This window comes from Macaca fascicularis, chromosome 11, assembly GCF_037993035.2.
Source record: "Macaca fascicularis isolate 582-1 chromosome 11, T2T-MFA8v1.1".
Taxonomy (NCBI): Eukaryota; Metazoa; Chordata; class Mammalia; order Primates; family Cercopithecidae; genus Macaca; species Macaca fascicularis.
This window is the reverse complement of record NC_088385.1, coordinates 2413654-2433625: the sequence shown is the minus strand read 5'-3', so window position 1 is coordinate 2433625 and position 19972 is coordinate 2413654. Positions and strand designations below refer to the sequence as shown.

Here is a 19972-nt window from a genome sequence, read left to right as displayed (position 1 = left end):
ACCCCAGCTCCTACGCAGCCCCAGACTTCTCCCCATCTGTACATTAGAAATAAGCTCCCTTTCCCCCTTCTTTCCCATACTCACTGCCCAGCCCAACACATATTTTTTTTAAATTATTTTGGAAAAAAAAAAAAAAATAGAGACTAGGTCTCACTGTATTGCCCAGGCTGGTTTTGAACTCCTGGGCTCAAGTGATCTTGGCACCTTGGCCTCCCAAAGTTTTGAGATTACAGGCATGAGCCACCACACCCAGTCCCCAACACCTATTAACCAGAGACAAACAATCAAAATTAGAGTCAATATTTATTGAGTGCTAACTGCATACGTGGTACCAGCAGCTGAGGGATGGGATGAACAGAGGCCTGGCGAGGTGAAGGGTAATGAAGAGAAACAAAATCGTTGCCCCAGTTCAGCAGCGAAAGCGGCCAGGCCAGAAAAGGCCAGGGAAGGAGTGGTAATCACAGGCAAGAGAAGGGTGGAGGGTTCAGGGGTACGGTCGTGTTCCCATCTGTGTGAAACTCTGGGCAGCAGCCACTGTAGAATCTGTCCCTATTTGGTTACCCTGTTTGAACAAACACACCTGGAGATAATTTGTATGCACAGAAGTAAATTTTCTTGACCCATTAAACTCCTTCTGACTTAAAAAATAAATAAATAAAAACTTTTAAAAATTGAAACAAAACACACAGACTAAAACGCACAAGTCTTAAATATACAGCTTGATGAGTTTTCACATATGTGTAGACCCATGAAACTAAGACCCAGACCAAGAACCACCTAACCATGGGCAAACCAAATTGATATGCTGCAGATAAATGCAAGAGTAGAATCTAGTTGGATCTCTAATATACCTTTTAAAAGTTGTTTCAGCTGGGCACTGTGGCCCACGCCGGAAATCCCAGCATTTTGGGAGGCTGAGGCAGGAGGATCACTTGAGACCAGGAGTTAGAGACCAGCCTGGGCAATATAGGGAGACCCTGTCTGTACAAAAAATTTAAAAATTCGCTGGGTGTGGTGGTGCACACCTGTAGTCCCAGCTGCTTGGTAGGCTGAGGCAGGAGAATAGCTTGAGACCAGGAGTTCAAGGCTGCAGTGAACCATGATTACACCACTGCACTCCAGCCTGAGCAACAGAGTGAGACACTGTCTCAAAAAAAAAAAAAAAGGAGAAAAAAAGAAAATATAAAAGTTGTTTCATTGTTGTTGTTTATTCTGATATTTGGAGACAGTTTACTCCTTCTGGGGGTTTGTGGGTGGGAAGTCAACCAACAAGGATCTAGGAAATACTAGGAAATATTCTCCTAGCAGGCACACACACACTCATTCAGGATAGAATTTTCTACTTGTTGGCTGGGCATGGTGGCTCACGCCTGTAATCCCAGCACTTTGGGAGGCCGAGACGGGCGGATCACGAGGTCAGGAGATCGAGACCATCCTGGCTAACACGGTGAAACCCCGTCTCTACTAAAAATACAAAGAATTAGCCAGGCGTGGTGGCGGCATCTGTGGTCCCAGCTACTCGGGAGGCTGAGGCGGGAGAATGGCGGGAACCCGGGAGGCGGAGCTTGCAGTGAGCTGAGATCCGGCCACTGCACTCCAGCCTGGGCGACAGAGCGAGACTCCGTCTCAAAAAAAAAAAAAAAAGAAATATTTAGGGAAACAGGCTCTGACTTACTGCCACCACGTATTTTGCATCCCTAATATTTAGGAACAGGGCGTGAAACAGTTGACTTTTATATGTAATCTGGGCGCTTCCTCTTACATAACACCACAAACTTCTCGTTCTCTCCAACTTTTTTTTTCTGTTTGCAAGACATTTCTTTCCCACGGTAGGACAGTGACAGTTGACAATTTTTTTTTTTCCATATCTCCCATTCTTCTTTTTCTAGCTTTTTTTTTTTTTTTTTTTTCGGCCCAGGAGTGCAGTGGATTTCGGCTCACCGCAAGCTCCGCCTCCCGGGTTCACGCCATTCTCCTGCCTCAGCCTCCCGAGTAGCTGGGACTACAGGCGCCGCCACCGTGTCCAGCTTGTGTGTGTGTGTGTGTGTGTGTGTGTGTGTGTGTGTGTATTTTTAGTAGAGACAGGGTTTGACGGTGTTAGCCAGGATGGTCTCGATCTCCTGACCTTGTGATCCGCCCGCCTCGGCCTCCCAAAGTGCTGGGATTACAGGAGTGAGCCACCGCGCCCGGCCTTCTAGCTTTGTCTTAGAATTAAAATGAACAGTTTCAAAAATAAACTTGATTTTCTTTAAAAGAAAAAAACAAACAAAAACCCTTAGTTTGGAACACCACCCATAGTTGCAAGTGAACCACCTGCTCTCTCCCAGGGCCATGGATAACTCAGTGTTAACCATGGGATTATGCTCGCCAAGAATTTCAAAATGCTCGTATTTAAGCACTTACTATCTTATACTATATAACACTGAAAAATACTAGTTAGCATATTAATTTATGTAGTAGCCCCAACTTTCTATCAGTTTGTGACATTTTACAGGGTGTTTTTAATAAGCAATATGTTTACAATGAAAGTTGTGATGGTCAGGATGCTGACATAGTATTAAGGAAGCAAATGTGTATTAAACTTTATTAGCAGCTCCTGGGCATTTCCTGTAGTGAAGCTTTACAGACTAAGACACGTTTCTGATTTGAATCACAAGGCAAGCTGACTCAATGTTAGCTCTGCCAGTGGTGACAATTTCTTAGTATACTATTATTTAAAGCATGCCCTACTTTTTAAAGTTTCTAGATATAAAAGCAGGAAAGTGGCTGAAAGAGGGATCTCAGAGATTGTGTTTTCCATTTTCCCATAGCACTTTAGCAGCTACTGACATGCCTGCGGACATACACAATCACTCCATTTGAAATTTCTCCTTTCGCCGGGCGCGGTGGCTCAAGCCTGTAATCCCAGCACTTTGGGAGGCCGAGGCGGGCGGATCACAAGGTCAGGAGATCGAGACCACAGTGAAACCCCGTCTCTACTAAAAAAATACAAAAAATTAGGCGGGCGCGGTGGCGGGCGCCTGTAGTCCCAGCTACTCAGGAGGCTGAGGCAGGAGAATGGCGGGAACCCGGGAGGCGGAGCTTGCAGTGAGCCGAGATCGCGCCACTGCACTCCAGCCTGGGCAACAGCGTGAGACTCCGTCTCAAAAAAAAAAAAAAAAAAAAAAAAAAAAAAAGAAATTTCTCCTTTTCCTCTCTTATTGCAGGAATATAAATGAGCAATCCTAATCACATGGCAGTCTAAGTGATCGCTGGACGCGGTGGCTCACGCCTGTAATCCCAGCACTTTGGGAGGCCGAGGTGGGCAGATCATGAGGTCAGGAGATCGAGACCATCCTGGCTAATACGGTGAAACCCCGTCTCTACTAAAAATATAAAGAACTAGCTGGGCATGGTGGTGGGCACCTGTAGTCCCAGCTACTCGGGAGGCTGAGGCAGGAGAATGGCATGAACCCCGGAGGCGGAGCTTGCAGTGAGCCTAGATCGTGCCACTGCATTCCAGCCTGGCGACAGAGTGAGACTCCATCTCAAAATAAATAAATAAATAAATAAATAAATAAATAAATAAATAAGTGATCAAACCTTTATGTACTGTAGCGAATTTCTTACCATTCCAATTGCTCACAAATTTATTGAAATATCAAGTAAAAAGGCAACAATAGGCCAGGTGCAGTGGCTCGTACCTGTAATCTCAGCACTTTGGGAGGCCAAGACTGGTGGATCACCTGAAGTCAGGAGTTCAAGACCAGCCTGGCCAACATGGTGAAACCCCATCTCTACTAAAAATACAAAAAAATTTAGCTGAGCGTGGTGGCATGCCTGTAGTCCCAGCTATTCAGGAGGCTGAGGCAGGAGAATCCTTTGAACCCGAGAGGTGGAGGTTGCAGTGAGCCGAGATCGCATCACTACACGCCAGCCTGGGTGACAAGAGCGAGACTCTGTCTCAAAATAAATAAATAAAGGCAACAATAACAGACGACTGCAATCCTGAGTGTGCGACTGGGTGGGGAGACTCCAAGATGCTCGGCAGGTGGAGGAGAGATGAACTCAACCTGAATTGTTCCCGTGACCTGAGAAAGTGACTTCTCATTCTATGCCTTATTTTCATTTGTAAACAAACAAAAAGCAACTATTGTCATTAAATGTCTACACAGTGCTTTTGTTAAATATCTACACCCTGCTTTGAGTGTCATCTGGTTACTAAGATTTACTAGTATGTGACAACTCTCATTTAGGTTCCCTGAACCAGTTAAATTAAGGAATCCTTTTTTTTTTTTTTTCCTGAGACAGAGTCTCGCTCTGTCACCTGGGCTGGAGTGCAGTTGTGTGACCTCAGCTCACTGCAACCTCCACCTCCCCAGTTCAAGCAATTCTGCCTCAGCCTCCTGAGTAGCTAGGATTACAGGTGTGCTCCACCACACCCAGCTAATTTTTGTAGTAGAGACGGGGTTTCACCATGTTGGCCAGGCTGATCCCGAACTCCTGACCTCGTGATCCACCCGCCTCAGCCTCCCAAAGTGTTGGGATTACAGGCATGAGCCACTGCGCCTGGCCCATTAAGGAATTCTTGATGGTTACAACGGTAGCCACTGATTTCTTATGTTACTTACTTGAACTCTTTGGTCTTCAATAGTAAAGTTAGTTAGTTAGTTGGTTAATTTATTCTGAGACGGAGTCTTGCTCTGTTGCCCAGGCTGGAGTGCAGTGGCTCGATCTGAGCTGACTGCAACCTTCGCCTCCCAGGTTCATGCGATTCTCCTGCTTCAGCCTCCTGAGCAGGTGGGATTACAGGCGTACACCATCACACTGGCTAATTTTTATAGTTTTAGTAGAGATGGGGTTTCACCATGTTGGCCAGGCTGGTCTCAAACTCCTGACCTCAAGTGATCTGCCTGCCTCAGCCTCCCAAAGTGTTGGGATTATAGGCATGACCCACCGTGCCTGGCCAAATAGTATGTTTAAAAATAAAAAATAAACAAAGAATCTCACTGAAGCTTGAGATTGAAGCTCAGTCTGAAGCCCCAGGCAAGCTGTTCCAACTTCAGAGAAAATGTGGACCGGGTTCATGCCTCTTTAATTTCCTGCACACAAGGGGGAAGGCCAGTGCTTGGCGTTACTGACCTCTTTAGGAATGACTGGATTCAGGAAGGCAGTGGCATCACGTGACATAAAGGTGTGGTTTTATCTCCGAACGCTCTTTTCTGGGGTGTGAAGAGTTAATGCTGGCACGGCTGAGCCTTTGCTTTTCTGCCCCTTGAGATTCTGGCTGTTTTTTTTTAAACTTTAACCCTATCCTCTTGGCGGAAAAGGGGACCTGGCTGTGAGCTCTGCCGCAGGGCCGATCCCTAAAGCTCCTCTGGGTCTGACATTATGTAAGAAATGCAAATGTTCTGGCTCATCCAGATAGGACTTTCCAGCAAAGCCTGGCCTGGCGCCAGCACCTTTTCAAACAGGGAGTACCCTTCGCACTCTGGCTCAGTCAGGCCTTAGGCGCCTGGCAGGGTCCCGCCTAACTCGGAGTTCCAAACCCGCTCTGAGCAACACTGATCTTGATCCCTTCTTGTCTTTTGAAATATTTATCAACATGCGAAAGCCTATGTGGATCCTGATAAAAATGACCTTTACTGGCAGAGAGAACACAGCCCCAGGCTAGGCAGAAGCAGCCAAGTCCGCAGTCCACTCCACAGTGGTGACAGTTTGGAATTTAGTCAGCTGTAGGCGGTCTCTAAGCCTGTGCCTACTTCCCTTGGAAAACAGAATTGAAACTGCTTTAAAATATTGCTTCTCCATGCCCACTTCGGCCCTCAGAACTGACATTCTGGAAAGAGCTCTAGCTGCGGTAATCATCCCACCCCACAAACATAAAATGGCACTTGACAAAAATTGACATGCAAGAGCCTCCCTTGAGAGCGCCTTCTCTTCTCCCGCTCCAGATGCTCTGCCTCGCCTGCTTCCCCTTGTGCTCTGCAGGGATACACTAATCATTAGTCCTAGTTGTCCTTTTCCCTCTTCCCAGGTCCTGTCACTCTCTTCATGCCCGGCCACACCCCGCTTTTCCTGGCACTGCCCCTCCATGCCAAAATCTCCCTGAAGTTCTACTCCCGGGCTGTCATTGGGAAGAGAGGTCACCGACACCAGAGTGGCCTTTTCAAGGATAAGGGGCTAGTAAGGAAGTTACCGCTAGAGGGTGACATAATTACACACAAACACATTCCTGGTCATGCAGGGCCACAGTCAGCGGTGGGCCTGAAGGCATAAAACAGATAGCAGCATATCTACCCTGCAGAACACACACTCACACAAGCACAAACACACACACATTCTCTCACACACACACACACCCACTCTCTCTCTCACACACACACACACCCACTCTCTCTCTCACACCCACACACACCCACTCTCTCTCTCTCACACCCACACACACCCACTCTCTCTCTCTCTCTCACACCCACACACACCCACTCTCTCTCTCTCTCTCACACCCACACACACCCACTCTCTCTCTCTCTCTCACACCCCTCCCCTACCCCCCCAACACACTCTGACCTACTTTGGCTAGCACACCCACCAGAGCCTTCGAGTGTTTTGCACGATCACCACACCTCACCGTGACCAGGTCCTGCCCACAGTGTGGTCAGTATCACACTCACTGTTAACTCTATTTTTGTCCCAAGCCAAAGGTACTTTGTTTTATGAGGAGTTGTTCAAATACATAATGGGAGAGCAGTACTCCTAACAAACAAAACATACCATACATTTACATGGCACTTTAAAGATCTCAAAACATATTTGCACATCTTTTTCCCTTTTGTTTTCAGTTGACATGTGTAAAAATTGTACACAGTTATACAGCACAGAGTGCTATTTCTATCCATGTAGGCTATGTATAATGGATCCAGTCAGGGTGATCAGCATATCCATCACCTCAAAAACCATTTCTTTGTGTTGGGAACCCTGAAAATCCTCTCTTCTAGCTTTTTGAACAAATATGTTGTTAATTATATTCGCCCTACAGTGCTTTAGAACACTAGAACTTATTCCTCCTGTCTAGCTGTAATTTTACATCCATTAACTGACCTATTCCTGTCCTCCCCTCCTCTGCACTTCCCAGCCTCTTTCTTTCTTTCAGACAGGGTCTCCCTCTGTCACCCAGGCTGGAGTGCAGTGGTGTGATCATAGCTCACTGCAGCCTCGACCTCCTGGGCTCAAGCGATCTTCCCATCTCAGCCTCCAGGGTAGCTGGGATCCCTGGTGCACACAATGCCAGGCTAATTTCTGTATTTTTGTAGAGATGGGGGTCTCTGCATGTTGCCCAGGCTGGTCTCGAACTCCTGGCCTCAAGTGATCCACCCGCCTTGGCCTCCCAAAGTGCTGGGATTACAGGCGTGAGCCACAGTGCCTCACCTCTACTTCTATTTCTATGAGCTCAGTTGTTTTTAGCTCCCACACACGAGTGAGAACATGTGGCATTTATCTTTCTGTGTCATGGACCTCTCTTTATGTGGCATCATAGAGTAACTGCATCCTAGCAAGGTGGAATGCTAAACTTATATTGTTAACACAGCAAAGCATGGTGGCTTGGATATGGGCTCTAGATCCAGATCACAGAATTCAAATTCCAGTTCGGCCAGCTGTTTGGTCTTGAGCAAGTCACTTCTCTGGGCTGTACTTTCCTCATCCGTAAAATGGAGATAATAATGAACCCTCTTCATAGGTTGTGAAAATGGGTTGTTGTGACAATTACGTAAGTTCATATATGTAAAGACATTAAAAGAAGGCCTACTACTCAATAAATGCTCAATAAACATCAGGCTGTTTTCATTATGGTCTGTCACTGTACTAGGAGGTTACACACATTATCCCAGTCAACCCTCACAAAACTCCCAAGATTTGGAAATCACGAGTCCATTTTATAGATGAGACAATTGAGGCTCTTAGTGGTTAAATAACTTGTCCAAAGTCATAGAGCTAATAAGTGACCGAGTCAAGATTTTATCCTAGAATTCATCTGACTGTAAAACCCAAGTTCTTTTCACCATACCACTGGAGAAAATTTCAACCTTTGTCTCAGAGGCGTTTATGATCTAAAAGACAGAAGATGGAGGCGGGGGGGGGGGGAACTATAGTTTTTTCCTATATTCTTTTTATTTTGCCAAAAAGAGATAGCTTTTAAGAAGTATAATTTAACAAAAGTTTTAAAGAAGAAAAAAAAAAAAAAAGATGGGTACTAGGAGGTTCTACCAGTGATTCTCAGTTCTGTGATCCCCAGTTCCCAAGTGATGCTGACAGCAATGTGAGAAATGCAAGTTCTCAGGCCTCTCCCCAGATATCCTGCATCAAGAAGCTCTCAAGTTTATTCTGATGTCTAGTCAAGCTTCAGAACCAGCGCTCTAAGCAAAAGAAAGAGTAAGAGTTGGGCCAGGCGTAATGACTCATGCCTATAATCCCAGCACTTTGGGAGGCTGAGGTGGGTGGGTCACCTGAGGTCAGGAGTTCAAGACCAGCCTGGCCAACATGGTGAAACCCCATCTTTACTAATAATATAAAAATCAGGCCAGACGCGGTGGCTCACACCTGTAATCCCAGCACTTTGGGAGGCCGAGGTGGGTGGATCACGAGGTCAGGAGATCGGGACCATCCTGGCTAACACGGTGAAACCCCGTCTCTACTAAAAATACAAAAAAAAAAATTAGCCGGGCCTGGTGGTGGGCGCCTGTAGTCCCAGCTACTGGGGAGGCTGAGGCAGGAGAATGGCGTAAACCCGGGAGGCGGAGCTTGCAGTGAGCCGAGATCGCGCCACTGCACTCCAGCCTGGGTGACAGAGCGAGACTCTGTCTCAAAAAAAAAAAAAAAAAAAAAAAAAAAAAATCAGCCAGGCGTGGTGGCAGGTGCCTGTAATCCCAGCTTCTCGGGAGGCTGAGGCAGGAGAATCGCTTGAACCCGGGATGTGGAGGTTGCAGTGAGCTGAGATCGAGCCACTGCACTGCAGCCTGGGTGACAAAGTGAGACTCTGTCTCAGAAAAAGAAAGAAAGAAAGAGTAAGAGTTGGTAGTGAAACCATAGGTCCAAGGCCACAGGATGGATGGATGTCTGGCAGAAGAGGAGTTCTGGACCATTTCTTTGCGGGTGAATGGAACATGCTGCCCTTCCTGACTTACAGAGGAGAAGATAAGATGCAAGCAGATGGCTGGCTCTACCTGAAAGATCATTCTCTTATGCTCCTACACTTTTGTTATGTTTCTAGTCCTTGAACCTGTACACATCTTTTTCTTTTTCTTTTTCTTTTTTTTGAGACAGAGTCTCGCTCTGTTGCCCAGGCTGGAGTGCAGTGGAGCGATCTCAGCTCACTGCAATCTCTGCATCCCAGGTTCAAGCTATTCTCCTGCCTCAGCCTCCCGAGTAGCTCCGAGTACTAGCTGAGATTACAGGTGCCCCCCACTACACCCAGCTAATTTTCTGTATTTTTAGTAGAGACGAGGTTTCACCATGTTGGCCGGGCTGGTCTCGAATTCCTGACCTTGTGATTCACCTGCCTCTCGGCCTCCCACAGGGCTGGGATTACAGGCGTGAGCCACTGCGCCCAGCTTCGAACCTGTACATTTCTTTAAAACAGGAAATAAAGTTTTAAAAAAGTTTAACTGTCAGCAAATGTACATCTGTATCATTTTGAGGCACATATGTGAGGGTTTTGTTTTTTTTTTTCTTTTTCAAAGTGCATCTTTATAAAAGAAAAGAACAAAAGCAGCATTTACCAGGTCCCTACTATGTGCCAGGTATGCACTAGGCCTTTCCTTGCTGGTGGATGTTTTCTTAACGAATTCTCACCACAGCTCCGTGAACGGCAATCACTTTCGTTTTATAGATGAGGAAATTGAAGCTCAAAGAATTGAGTGACTTTGCCATAGGTCATGCAACAGACTACAGTGGGAGGGCAAGGACTCAAACACACAGCTTCAGACTCCAAATGTGGTGTGAACACAGCTCACGGGAAATGGGAACAGAAGGCACGGGCTTGTAGGGGAGAGTCACACGTGGACGCCGCAGGCAGGACACTTGAACTTCTCTCTTTTTCCATCTTTGTCTGGTTCTACTGTTAGAGAGAAGAATGGGGCACATGAGGAGAGAGCTGACTAAAACAACAAAAGAAACTTTTTTTTTTTTTTTTGAGGCAATTTTGGTTGTAAAAACAGTTGCAAAGTCCAGACCATGAATTAAAATTTTCTGACTTTAGATAAGATACTGACTTTCAATTCTAAATACATAATAGTTAAAATAAAGGTTTCTCTTTTTTCTTTCTCTTCTCCCTCTCTCTGTTACCCAGGCTGGAGTGCACTGGTGTGATCACGGCTCACTGCAGCCTTGACCTCCTGGGCTCAAACTATCCTCCTACCTCAGCCTTGTGAAGAGTTGGGACTATAGGTGCGCACCACTGTGTCTGGCTAATTTTTTAAATTTAATTTTGTAGGGATAGGGTCTCCCTGTGTTGCCCAGGCTGATCTTGAACTCTTGGGCTCAAGTGATCCTCTCACCTCAGCCACCCCAAATGCTGGGATTACGGGAATGATCCACCGTGCCCAGCCAGATCTCTTATTCTTGGGAAAAATAAAACCTAAGAATTCTTTGGGAAAGTGATTTTTTTAGATTAACATAACTGATGCCTCAATATGGAATATCCATAACAATGTATGACGATATATGGTTGCTATTCTAATGTTATTTTTTTCTAAACATTGTAAAACTTCAGCCTATTCTCTAATAAAATTTCCACCATAATGTAATGACATTCTTCCCATCAACACCTATTCAAATTCCAGGTTTCACTATGGATCCTCCAAACTGAGAACTTTATTTCTATCACTCTGCTGGCACTTATAACACTAACAAATACTGTCACTGTCACAGGTATTTTCTAGCTCACCTGCTGGATCCCAAGTTCTTAAAGGCAAAAACATAATCTTCTACATCTTCGTTTATTTCATAGCACAGAGCAATATATATAATTTGTATTAATATTTTCCTGAATTTTTTTTTCTTGAGAGATGGTCTCGCTCTGTCACCCACGCTGGAGTGCAGGGGTGCCAGCACAGTTCACTGCAGCCTTGACCTCCTGGCCCAGCGATCTTCCCGCTTGCCTCAGCCTCCTGATTAGCTGGGACTACAGGTGCGTGCCATCACGCCTGGTTAATTAATTTTATTTTTTTTTCTTGTAGAGATGGGACCTTGCTATGTTGCCTAGGCTAGTCTCAAACTCTTGGGATCAAGTGATCCTCCCACCCTGGCCTCCCAAAGTGCTGCGATTACAGCCACCCTGCCCAGCCCCAACGAGTGAATAAATTGAAACCCCATCTTTCTAAGTGTTCAGTGACCTGGAAATGGCTACATTTACAACACACTGGATTTTTCTCCAGTCGTTCTATCTACCTGTTTTGTAACAAGTACCTAAGGTGTTTGTCAACATTGAACAAACAATACCTGATATCCGAGATTATTCTATTACTGTATTTCTACTTCTTTGGTTGGGTGCCTGAAACTACAAAAACACCCATTACAGTTAACACTCAAACGTTGCAAATAACAAATTACAAATGGCAACCCCATTTCAAGAGTAAAAGGGCACGACCATCCATCGGGGGTGAATAGTAATAGCTTAGCACCCCCTTTCACCTCCATGAGTTTTCCAGTGTGGGCAACACAGTACACATTCACCCTCACAGGAAGGCTCTCGCTACCCAGATCACAAGCCCTTACTTTTACGGTATTGGATAAAGATGATCCTAAGCCTACATTTACAAGATACAGCAAGCTAGCAATTTGGGAGAGCATCTCAAATATCTCAGGGGGTTCCTGGCAATCTGTTGATGTGAGAATACTTTTCACATATTTTTCTCTTTTTCTTTTCTATCCTTATTTCAAAATGTTTGTCCTGCTAAAATCTTTTTAAAATTTTTAATTGTAAAGTACACATAACATAAAATTTGTCATCTTAACCATTTTTTGTTTGTTTGTTTTTGTTTTTTTAAGACAAAGTTTTGCTCTTATTGCCCAGGCTGGAATACAATGGCACAATCTTGGCTCACTGCAACCTCCACCTCCCGGGTTTAAGTGATTCTCCTGCCTCAGCCTCCCGAGTAGCTGGGATTACAGGAATGCGCCACCATGCCCGGCTAGTTTTGTATTTTTAGTAGAGACGAGGTTTCTCCATGTTGGTCAGGCTGGTCTCGAACTCCTGACCTCAGGTGATCTGCCCGCCTTAGCCTCTCAAAGTGCTGGGATTACAGGCGTGAGCCACCTCGCCTGGCCCATTTTTAAGTGTACAGCTCAGTAGTGTTAGGTATATTCACATTCTTGTGCAACCAATTTTTAGAACTTTTCCATCTCGTAAAACTGAAACTCTATACCCATTAAACAACTCCTCATTCCGCATCAACCCTCTCCCCAGCCCCTAGCAATGATTATTTTTTTCTGTTTCTATAATTTTGACTACTCTAGATACCTCGTATAAGTGGAATTGTACAGTATTTGTCATTTTGTGATTGGCTTATTAACTTAGCACAATGTCCTTAGGGTTCATCCATGTTGTACTATGTGTCAGAATCTCCTTCCTTTTCAAGGCTGAATGATATTCCCTTGTGAGTATATACCACAATTTGCTTATCCATTCATTTGTCAATGGATATTCGGTTGCTTCTAACTTTTGGTATTATGAATAACGTTACTAGGAACATGGATGTACAAATAGCTCTTTGAGCCCCTGCTTTCAATTCTTTTAGGTACATACCTAGAAACAGAATCATATGGTATTTTTAATTTTTTGAGAAATGGCCATACCATTTTCCATAGCAGCTGCGCAATTTTTTGTAATAGAGATGGGGTCTTGCTATGTTGCCCAGGTTGATCTTGAACTCCTGGGCTCAAGCAATCCTCCTGCTTCAGCCTCCTAAAGTGCTGGAATTACAGGTGTGAGTCACTGTGCCTGGCCCACAACTTTACATTCTCACCCACAGTGCACCAGGATTCTACTTTCTCCATATCCTTACCTACACTTGTTATTTTCTGTTTTATTAATAGTAGCCATCCTTATGGATATGAGGTGGTATCTTATTGTGGCTTTCATTTGCATTTCCCTATGACTAATGATGTTGAGCATCTTTTCACGCGCTGTGGGTCATTTGGGTATCTTCTTTGGAGAAATGTCTATTTAAATCTTTTGCCCATTTTTAAATAGGGGTGTTTTTTTTTGTTTATTGTTTCTGCTTAAATCTTTTCTTTGCAATCAGTGAATCAAATCCTCACTCTCTTATCTTTAATATTCTGTCACCAAGAAGTGTCGAGAGTGATGCTCTCCTACTTAGAAACACTTAGCAATAGAATGAATGTTATTCTCCAGAAACCTTTAAGTTGGAAAGGCGGCATTTTATTACAAACCTCAGATTACTAATGCTGCCCAGCTCGCCAAGAAGTTCGATATGTATGAAGTCTTACATAAAGAGATATTATTTATATTCTCCATCTCATTCATGTCAGTTCAACAACATTGACAAAATGTCTACTACATAGCAGGCATCGTGCCAAAGATACATTAGAGTTCAAGGAAAATAGACACAAAATATTTTAACTTTTTTTTTTTTTTTTTTGACAAGGCCTCTTGCTCTGTCGCCCAGGCTGGAGTGCAGTGGGACAGTACCAGCTGACTGCAACCTCTGCCTCCTGGGTTCATGTGATTCTCATGCCTCAGCCTCCTGAGTGGCTGGGATTACATGCATGTGTGACCATGCCTGGCTAATAGTTTTGTTTTTTTTAGTAGAATTGGGGTTCACCATGTTGGCCAGGCTGGTCTCGAACTCCCGACCTCCAGTGATTAGCCCACCTCAGCCTCCCAACGTGCTGGGATTACAGGCATGAGCCACTTTGCCCGGCCTATTTTAACTCCTTTGACCCAAACCATAAACTAGACTCTGGCCCACTAGTTTTGGAAATACATATATATTCTTGAATGAGGAGTTAAAAGCTCCAGAGCACTTCTGATCTTTCCTGCCAGGTGTGCCCCTTCTGAAGGAGAAAGTATGAATCCTTAGGTAAGCTTGATCTTGGGGTTGGGCCTCTCACCCTACCCAGGTGAAAAGCACACTCCATCTGAAAAATCTAGAATTTAAAAAAAAAAAAAATTCTTGGTAAGGCTTTGGAGAGACTTCCCTACACAAGGCTATCAATTCTGCTTTTAAATAGGCTATAGTTCATTCAGAAAAAAACTTCTGGTTGCAACTTGTTAAATCATATACAAAAATCTCAACAAGTTTTAAAAATATGAAGAGCAAGCCACGGAATTTTCTTCATTGGTACACATATTTGCCAGACAATCAGAGTCTCCTATCTATACATACTCTCCATATATTTTTGGGTTCTAAGTCTGTGCATAAACCAAAACTCCCAAGAAGTTATTGTATCCGAAATTATTCTTAATATCTGGAGCCTGCATTAGGAACAATGTATATTTCCATAGGCTAAGGAGACGGTATGCTAGGCTCTTGGCCTCACAGTGTTCCTACTGGAAAGGTCCCTGAAGATTACCTAGTCAAATCACCCTGGTGTAACACAAGGAAACCGAGACCCAGAAAGGGGATTGTTTCACCAGTGGCATAGGCACCAGGTGTTCAGATTCTGCATACAGCTCATTCTATGCCCTAGTTCCTTTTCCCCAGAAAGCTTTTTCTGTGATGCTTCTTGATGCTATATTTTCCTATTTATTGCTGAAAATCCTTGTAATATATACTTGAGTGCCTTAAATAAAAGGCTCTGTGTTAATAAGATTCTAGAACTCAAGTCAAGAAAAACTGTTGCTAGAACAAGGACCAGACAGCCAACTTCTAGAGAAAGTGCTTCCAGATGCCTCTGAATGACTCTTCAGATTTGAGAACGAAGGCCTTTCTAGAGAAGGAAAACCTTTAAACTCCTTCTTAGTCTGTGCCTGGTCAGGCCCCCTGTCTAAAATTCCCCCCAAATGTGTAGGGTACTTTGTTTTGTATTAAACAGGATTAAGTTACACTAAGGTGCTTTGGATTAAGGCCTTGACATCAACCCAAACACATCTAGGTGCATAGAATAACCAAAAAGTGACTTTCACACAGAATTTAAGGTCAAAGTTTAGGCAGAAGTGACTGATAAGAATAAAAGCCTAAATAACCCCCAGGAGAAGAGTGAAGCCCAGGCACACCCCAGAATCGTGACACTTACTGCCACCGTACATCTGGAGGTACTGGATGACTAACAGTACAGTCTATTTTTTTCAGGAAGGTTATAAAAATCTATGGGCTTCACACTGCGTGTAATGTGGGTGAGGTAACAAGCTGGCGAGAATTTTTGCTTCTGCATTTCCTGATTTAGGAAAGAGGAGTGGTAGGGGTGTAAAAGGTGTATTATACCTATTACTGAATTTGTACGTATTTGGTCCAATATTGGTTGCTTGAGCGAAAGTTACTCTCCTACACTGAACATGGAACCCCTTCCAAATCTTGTTCAGGTCCTCAAAGAATCAATGAAACCATTTTCCCTTTCTGATAAATCCGGTTGTGTTGTATCTAGTTGTGTGGATCCATAAATTAAAATACAGAGGGTCATTTTCTCTGATCCAAAAATTCTTGGTTTGGGGGTAGTTAAAATGAAACTTCTGAAATTCTATCCTTAGTACGGACATTGAGGACCCAGGGGCTACATCCTAGAATGTAATTGTGCCCTCTTTCCATAAAACAGTTGACAAACCAACAGACACGACTGGATTGTCTTAAACCAAGTTCAACTGTCATTCCATTTTAATCAAAAAGTAAACCGGATTCAGCATATACGAATATATTGACTATCAGTACAACTGAGCCATGCAACTGATAGTCTAAGGCTGATGACAAGGAGAAAGCTCCTAAAACAAGGTTTAGGGAAGGCTGTTCCCCTCTAAGCAAAGTGGGCTGAGGGTATTGGTAGTGCAACAGCCTGCAGAAGTAGAGGGAAGTTTTGATATATCAAGTACCGAGGGGAACACACACAGCATGTCTGGAAATCATCAGAAGATGCTAGAAGGAAGTACAGATAATTCTAGAAATTTCTAGAACACCGACTGGAGGGGGTCATTGTTTAAGATGAGTAAAGGCCAGTTTCTCTACAATTTAAGACACGAGACTGGAGAGAAAGGAGTCGTAGGAAACAGCTCCAACCGGGGGAGCAGGGGTGTGATAATGAGATGTGTTAAAGGGCATTAGGGACAGCAAGAATAGGACAGTTGGGGTGATGATTATTGAGCACTGCTATAGGAGGAGGCTCTCGCAGGGATAATCAAGGGAGAGGGGTGTGAAGTAAGGGTCAGGGATGTAGGGGTAAACTGTGGGAAGGGGTTGTGCAGACTTCTACAGCAAAGAAAAAGAAGGAACGGGGCTGGGGCGTGGCTCAGAGAGGGAACGGCTCAATAACGGGCTGCGGGGTGAAAAGCAGCCGGGTGGGGAGGCGCTCGGCTGACAGCTGCTGCTCCCGCACGGCGCCCACAGGGTTAAAAACCAGGGGCCACGGGACCAGGCCGAACTCGGTTTCCAGGGCAACGGCTCCACAGTTCCGGCAGCGCAGGCCCGTACCATTGCGCGGGCGCGGGGGAGCGGGAGCGGCGGAGGGGACGCGCTGCAGGGCGGCGGAGCCGGAGCCGGCTCGGGCGCTACCAAACGCGCGGCCCGCCTGCTCGCCCGGGGTCTGCGCCGAGCCGCGCTCCGGCCGGACGGCCGCGGCGTCCTCGGTGCGGGGGCCGGCAGCTCCCAAGTGGCCGCGGACGGCGGGGGAGAAGGAACGCGCGCCGCCAGCCGGGATTGGCCTCCTGGTCCCCCCGCCTGCGCGGCGGAGTGCGGGCGGCCCGGGGCTGGGAGGTTTGAAAAGCGGGCGAGAGACAAAGGCAGCAGGAAGCCTCCTCCGCGCCCGGAGCCCGTGCGCCCGGCCCCCGGGGCCCCCTCGCCGCCCGCCGGCCCGCGGAGCAGCGGCGGCGGCAGGAGGCGGAGGATGCGGCAGGGGGCGTGGGCGCGGCGGCGCGGGCGGAGCGGCGCGGCCCGGGCGCGGCGTGGGTAGAGCCGAGGCGGCGGCGGCCGGCCTCCGGGAGCGAGAGCGAGGCGCCTTCCCCGCCCGGGATGTGAGCGCCGCGCGGAGCCCGGGGCGGGGGAGGGCCGGGCCGGAGGCGCAGCCGGCAGGAAGGAAGGACGGACGGACCAGGAGGAGGAGCGGCGGCGGCGGCCGGAGCCGGAAGGCGGGGAGGGGCCGGCCGTTGGGCCCGAGGCGGCGGCAGCAGCGGCGGCGGCTGGGGAGAAGCGCTCTCGTCGCCTGCCCGAGTGCGGAGCGGCGGGGCCCGCGCCTCCTCCCCCCAGCGCCGCGGAGGGGGGAGGAGGAAGATGGAGACCCACATCTCATGCCTGTTCCCGGAGCTGCTGGCCATGATCTTCGGCTACCTGGACGTCCGGGACAAGGGGCGCGCGGCGCAGGTGTGCACGGCCTGGCGGGACGCCGCCTACCACAAGTCGGTGTGGCGGGGGGTGGAGGCCAAGCTGCACCTGCGCCGGGCCAACCCGTCGCTGTTCCCCAGCCTGCAGGCCCGGGGCATCCGCCGCGTGCAGATCCTGAGCCTCCGCCGCAGCCTCAGCTACGTGATCCAGGGCATGGCCAACATCGAGAGCCTCAACCTCAGCGGCTGCTACAACCTCACCGACAACGGGCTGGGCCACGCGTTTGTGCAGGAGATCGGCTCCCTGCGCGCTCTCAACCTGAGCCTCTGCAAGCAGATCACTGACAGCAGCCTGGGCCGCATAGCCCAGTATCTGAAGGGCCTGGAGGTGCTGGAGCTGGGGGGTTGCAGCAACATCACCAACACTGGCCTTTTGCTCATCGCCTGGGGTCTGCAGCGCCTCAAGAGCCTTAACCTCCGCAGCTGCCGCCACCTCTCGGATGTCGGCATCGGGCACCTGGCCGGCATGACGCGCAGCGCTGCGGAGGGCTGCCTGGGCCTGGAGCAGCTCACGCTACAGGACTGCCAGAAGCTCACAGATCTTTCTCTAAAGCACATCTCCCGAGGGCTGACGGGCCTGAGGCTCCTCAACCTCAGCTTCTGTGGGGGCATCTCGGACGCTGGCCTCCTGCACCTGTCGCACATGGGCAGCCTGCGCAGCCTCAACCTGCGCTCCTGTGACAACATCAGTGACACGGGCATCATGCATCTGGCCATGGGCAGCCTGCGCCTCTCGGGGCTGGATGTGTCGTTCTGTGACAAGGTGGGAGACCAGAGTCTGGCTTACATAGCCCAAGGGCTGGATGGCCTCAAGTCTCTCTCTCTCTGCTCCTGCCACATCAGTGATGATGGCATCAACCGCATGGTGCGGCAGATGCACGGGCTGCGCACGCTCAACATTGGACAGTGTGTGCGCATCACGGACAAGGGCCTGGAGCTGATCGCTGAGCACCTGAGCCAGCTCACCGGCATAGACCTGTACGGCTGCACCCGAATCACCAAGCGCGGCCTGGAGCGCATCACGCAGCTGCCCTGCCTCAAGGTACTCAACCTGGGACTCTGGCAGATGACGGACAGTGAGAAGGTCAGGTGAGGGCGGCAGCACCAGCTCCCCTTGTCCCGCCCTGTTCATCCTCCCATCACCACCGCCCCCGCACACTCACACGCACACTTATGCACAGATCATTGCAGCGGATGAGATGGGGCTGTGACAGAAGCCTCAGGCTCGTTTTCTCCTCCCTCCTCCAGCCCCCTCCCGGCTTCCAGCCCATTCTCTTTGCAGCTGGGGTTCCTACCCTACCCTACTCCCAGCTCCTTTTCCCCGCGGATGGAGAATGGACTCGGCTGCTTACCCACCCACTCCCCTGCGGGGGGGTGGAGGACTGATTCAGCTACTGTATTCCCACTGCTGTGACTGGAAATGGGGGTGGGGAGTGACTGTCTTTTCAACCCTGGGGAGTTGAGGAAAATGTCTGCCTTCACTTCAGCTTTCATTTGAATACTGTGATCTGGTTTTTATTTTCAAATGTATAAAAAGCAAACCCAGCTACAAAGGCCTTTTCACCCTTCTTCCACTTCGTAACTAATCCCAGTCTCTTCTCATCACTCCTCCTCTTACAGTACTCTGCTATTCACGCTCATTTCATTTTCTTCTTTCCTTTTTAAAATTGTTTTTGGAAAAAATTTGAAATCATGGTCCTTTTTTTCTGCTGAATATATTCTATATATTCTATATATATAAATTATATATATATACATATATATGTCTGGCTACCTCGTTTTAGTTTACTTTTTTTCTGAAGCCCTGGAATTCTACAAGAGAGATATTTTGAGACTGAAACATGTTTGTGCCTAGACTGGAAAGATGCCCTTGGGTTTGTCCGTCTTTTTGTGTTGGCTTCTTCCCAGCCTCCATCCGTCCAGTGTGCCCCACTTCCACATTCTGGCTATAATTTCCTTTTTCTCCTTGTTCATTGGGATTTGAGGACCTGTTTCTAAATCTTGACTTAATTTATAGCACAAATATGTGGGAGCAATGAGAGTTGAACCGTTGTTTTTGTTTGAGATGCAGATTGTGTCTTGAAAATGATGATTATATATGCAAATTCTGCCCTACCCTCACCCTCTTCCAAGTTTCCCCCAAAAAAGGTCACACAGTGCGGCTTCCTGTGGGAAACAGGAGCAAAGCTGGCCTGCAGAGCCGCCGGGGCTGTGATGAAGCTCATGTCTTATCTCTGTTCTATTAACAAAATGGGAGTTTGTGGGTTTTAAAAAAATTCTGTTTCTAAATGGAGGAATAGATGACTTTCTTTATTTTGGTGGGGGTTGGGACTTGTGGCTTTAAAGAAATCACTTTTGAGTAGGATGTATATTTTTGTTGGATTTTTGTTGTTTATTTTTTTAGAATCCTCCACAGCAACATGCGAGACCATGGAGTTAAAGAAACCCAGA

At 47.2% G+C, this 19972-nt stretch overlaps 2 protein-coding genes across 4 annotated transcripts in view; one reads left to right on the top strand and one right to left on the bottom strand.

The window, feature by feature from the left end:
- Positions 1 to 19972, bottom strand: part of WNT5B (Wnt family member 5B) — a 129407-nt gene that overhangs the window by 44939 nt on the left and 64496 nt on the right. The gene's annotated exons all lie outside the window — the stretch shown is intronic.
- FBXL14 (F-box and leucine rich repeat protein 14) overlaps positions 16639 to 19972 on the top strand; it is a 30597-nt gene continuing 27263 nt past the window's right edge. Inside the window, exon 1 of one of the 3 annotated variants that reach the window (XM_015430224.3) lies at positions 16639 to 18563. In XM_015430224.3, the coding sequence (XP_015285710.1) occupies positions 17412 to 18563 (1152 nt within the window). In that variant the 5' untranslated portion in view covers positions 16639 to 17411. Of the gene's footprint in view, positions 18611 to 19972 lie in introns of all 3 variants that reach the window. The other 2 variants (XM_074006053.1, XM_015430223.3) reach the window with 2 other exon arrangements.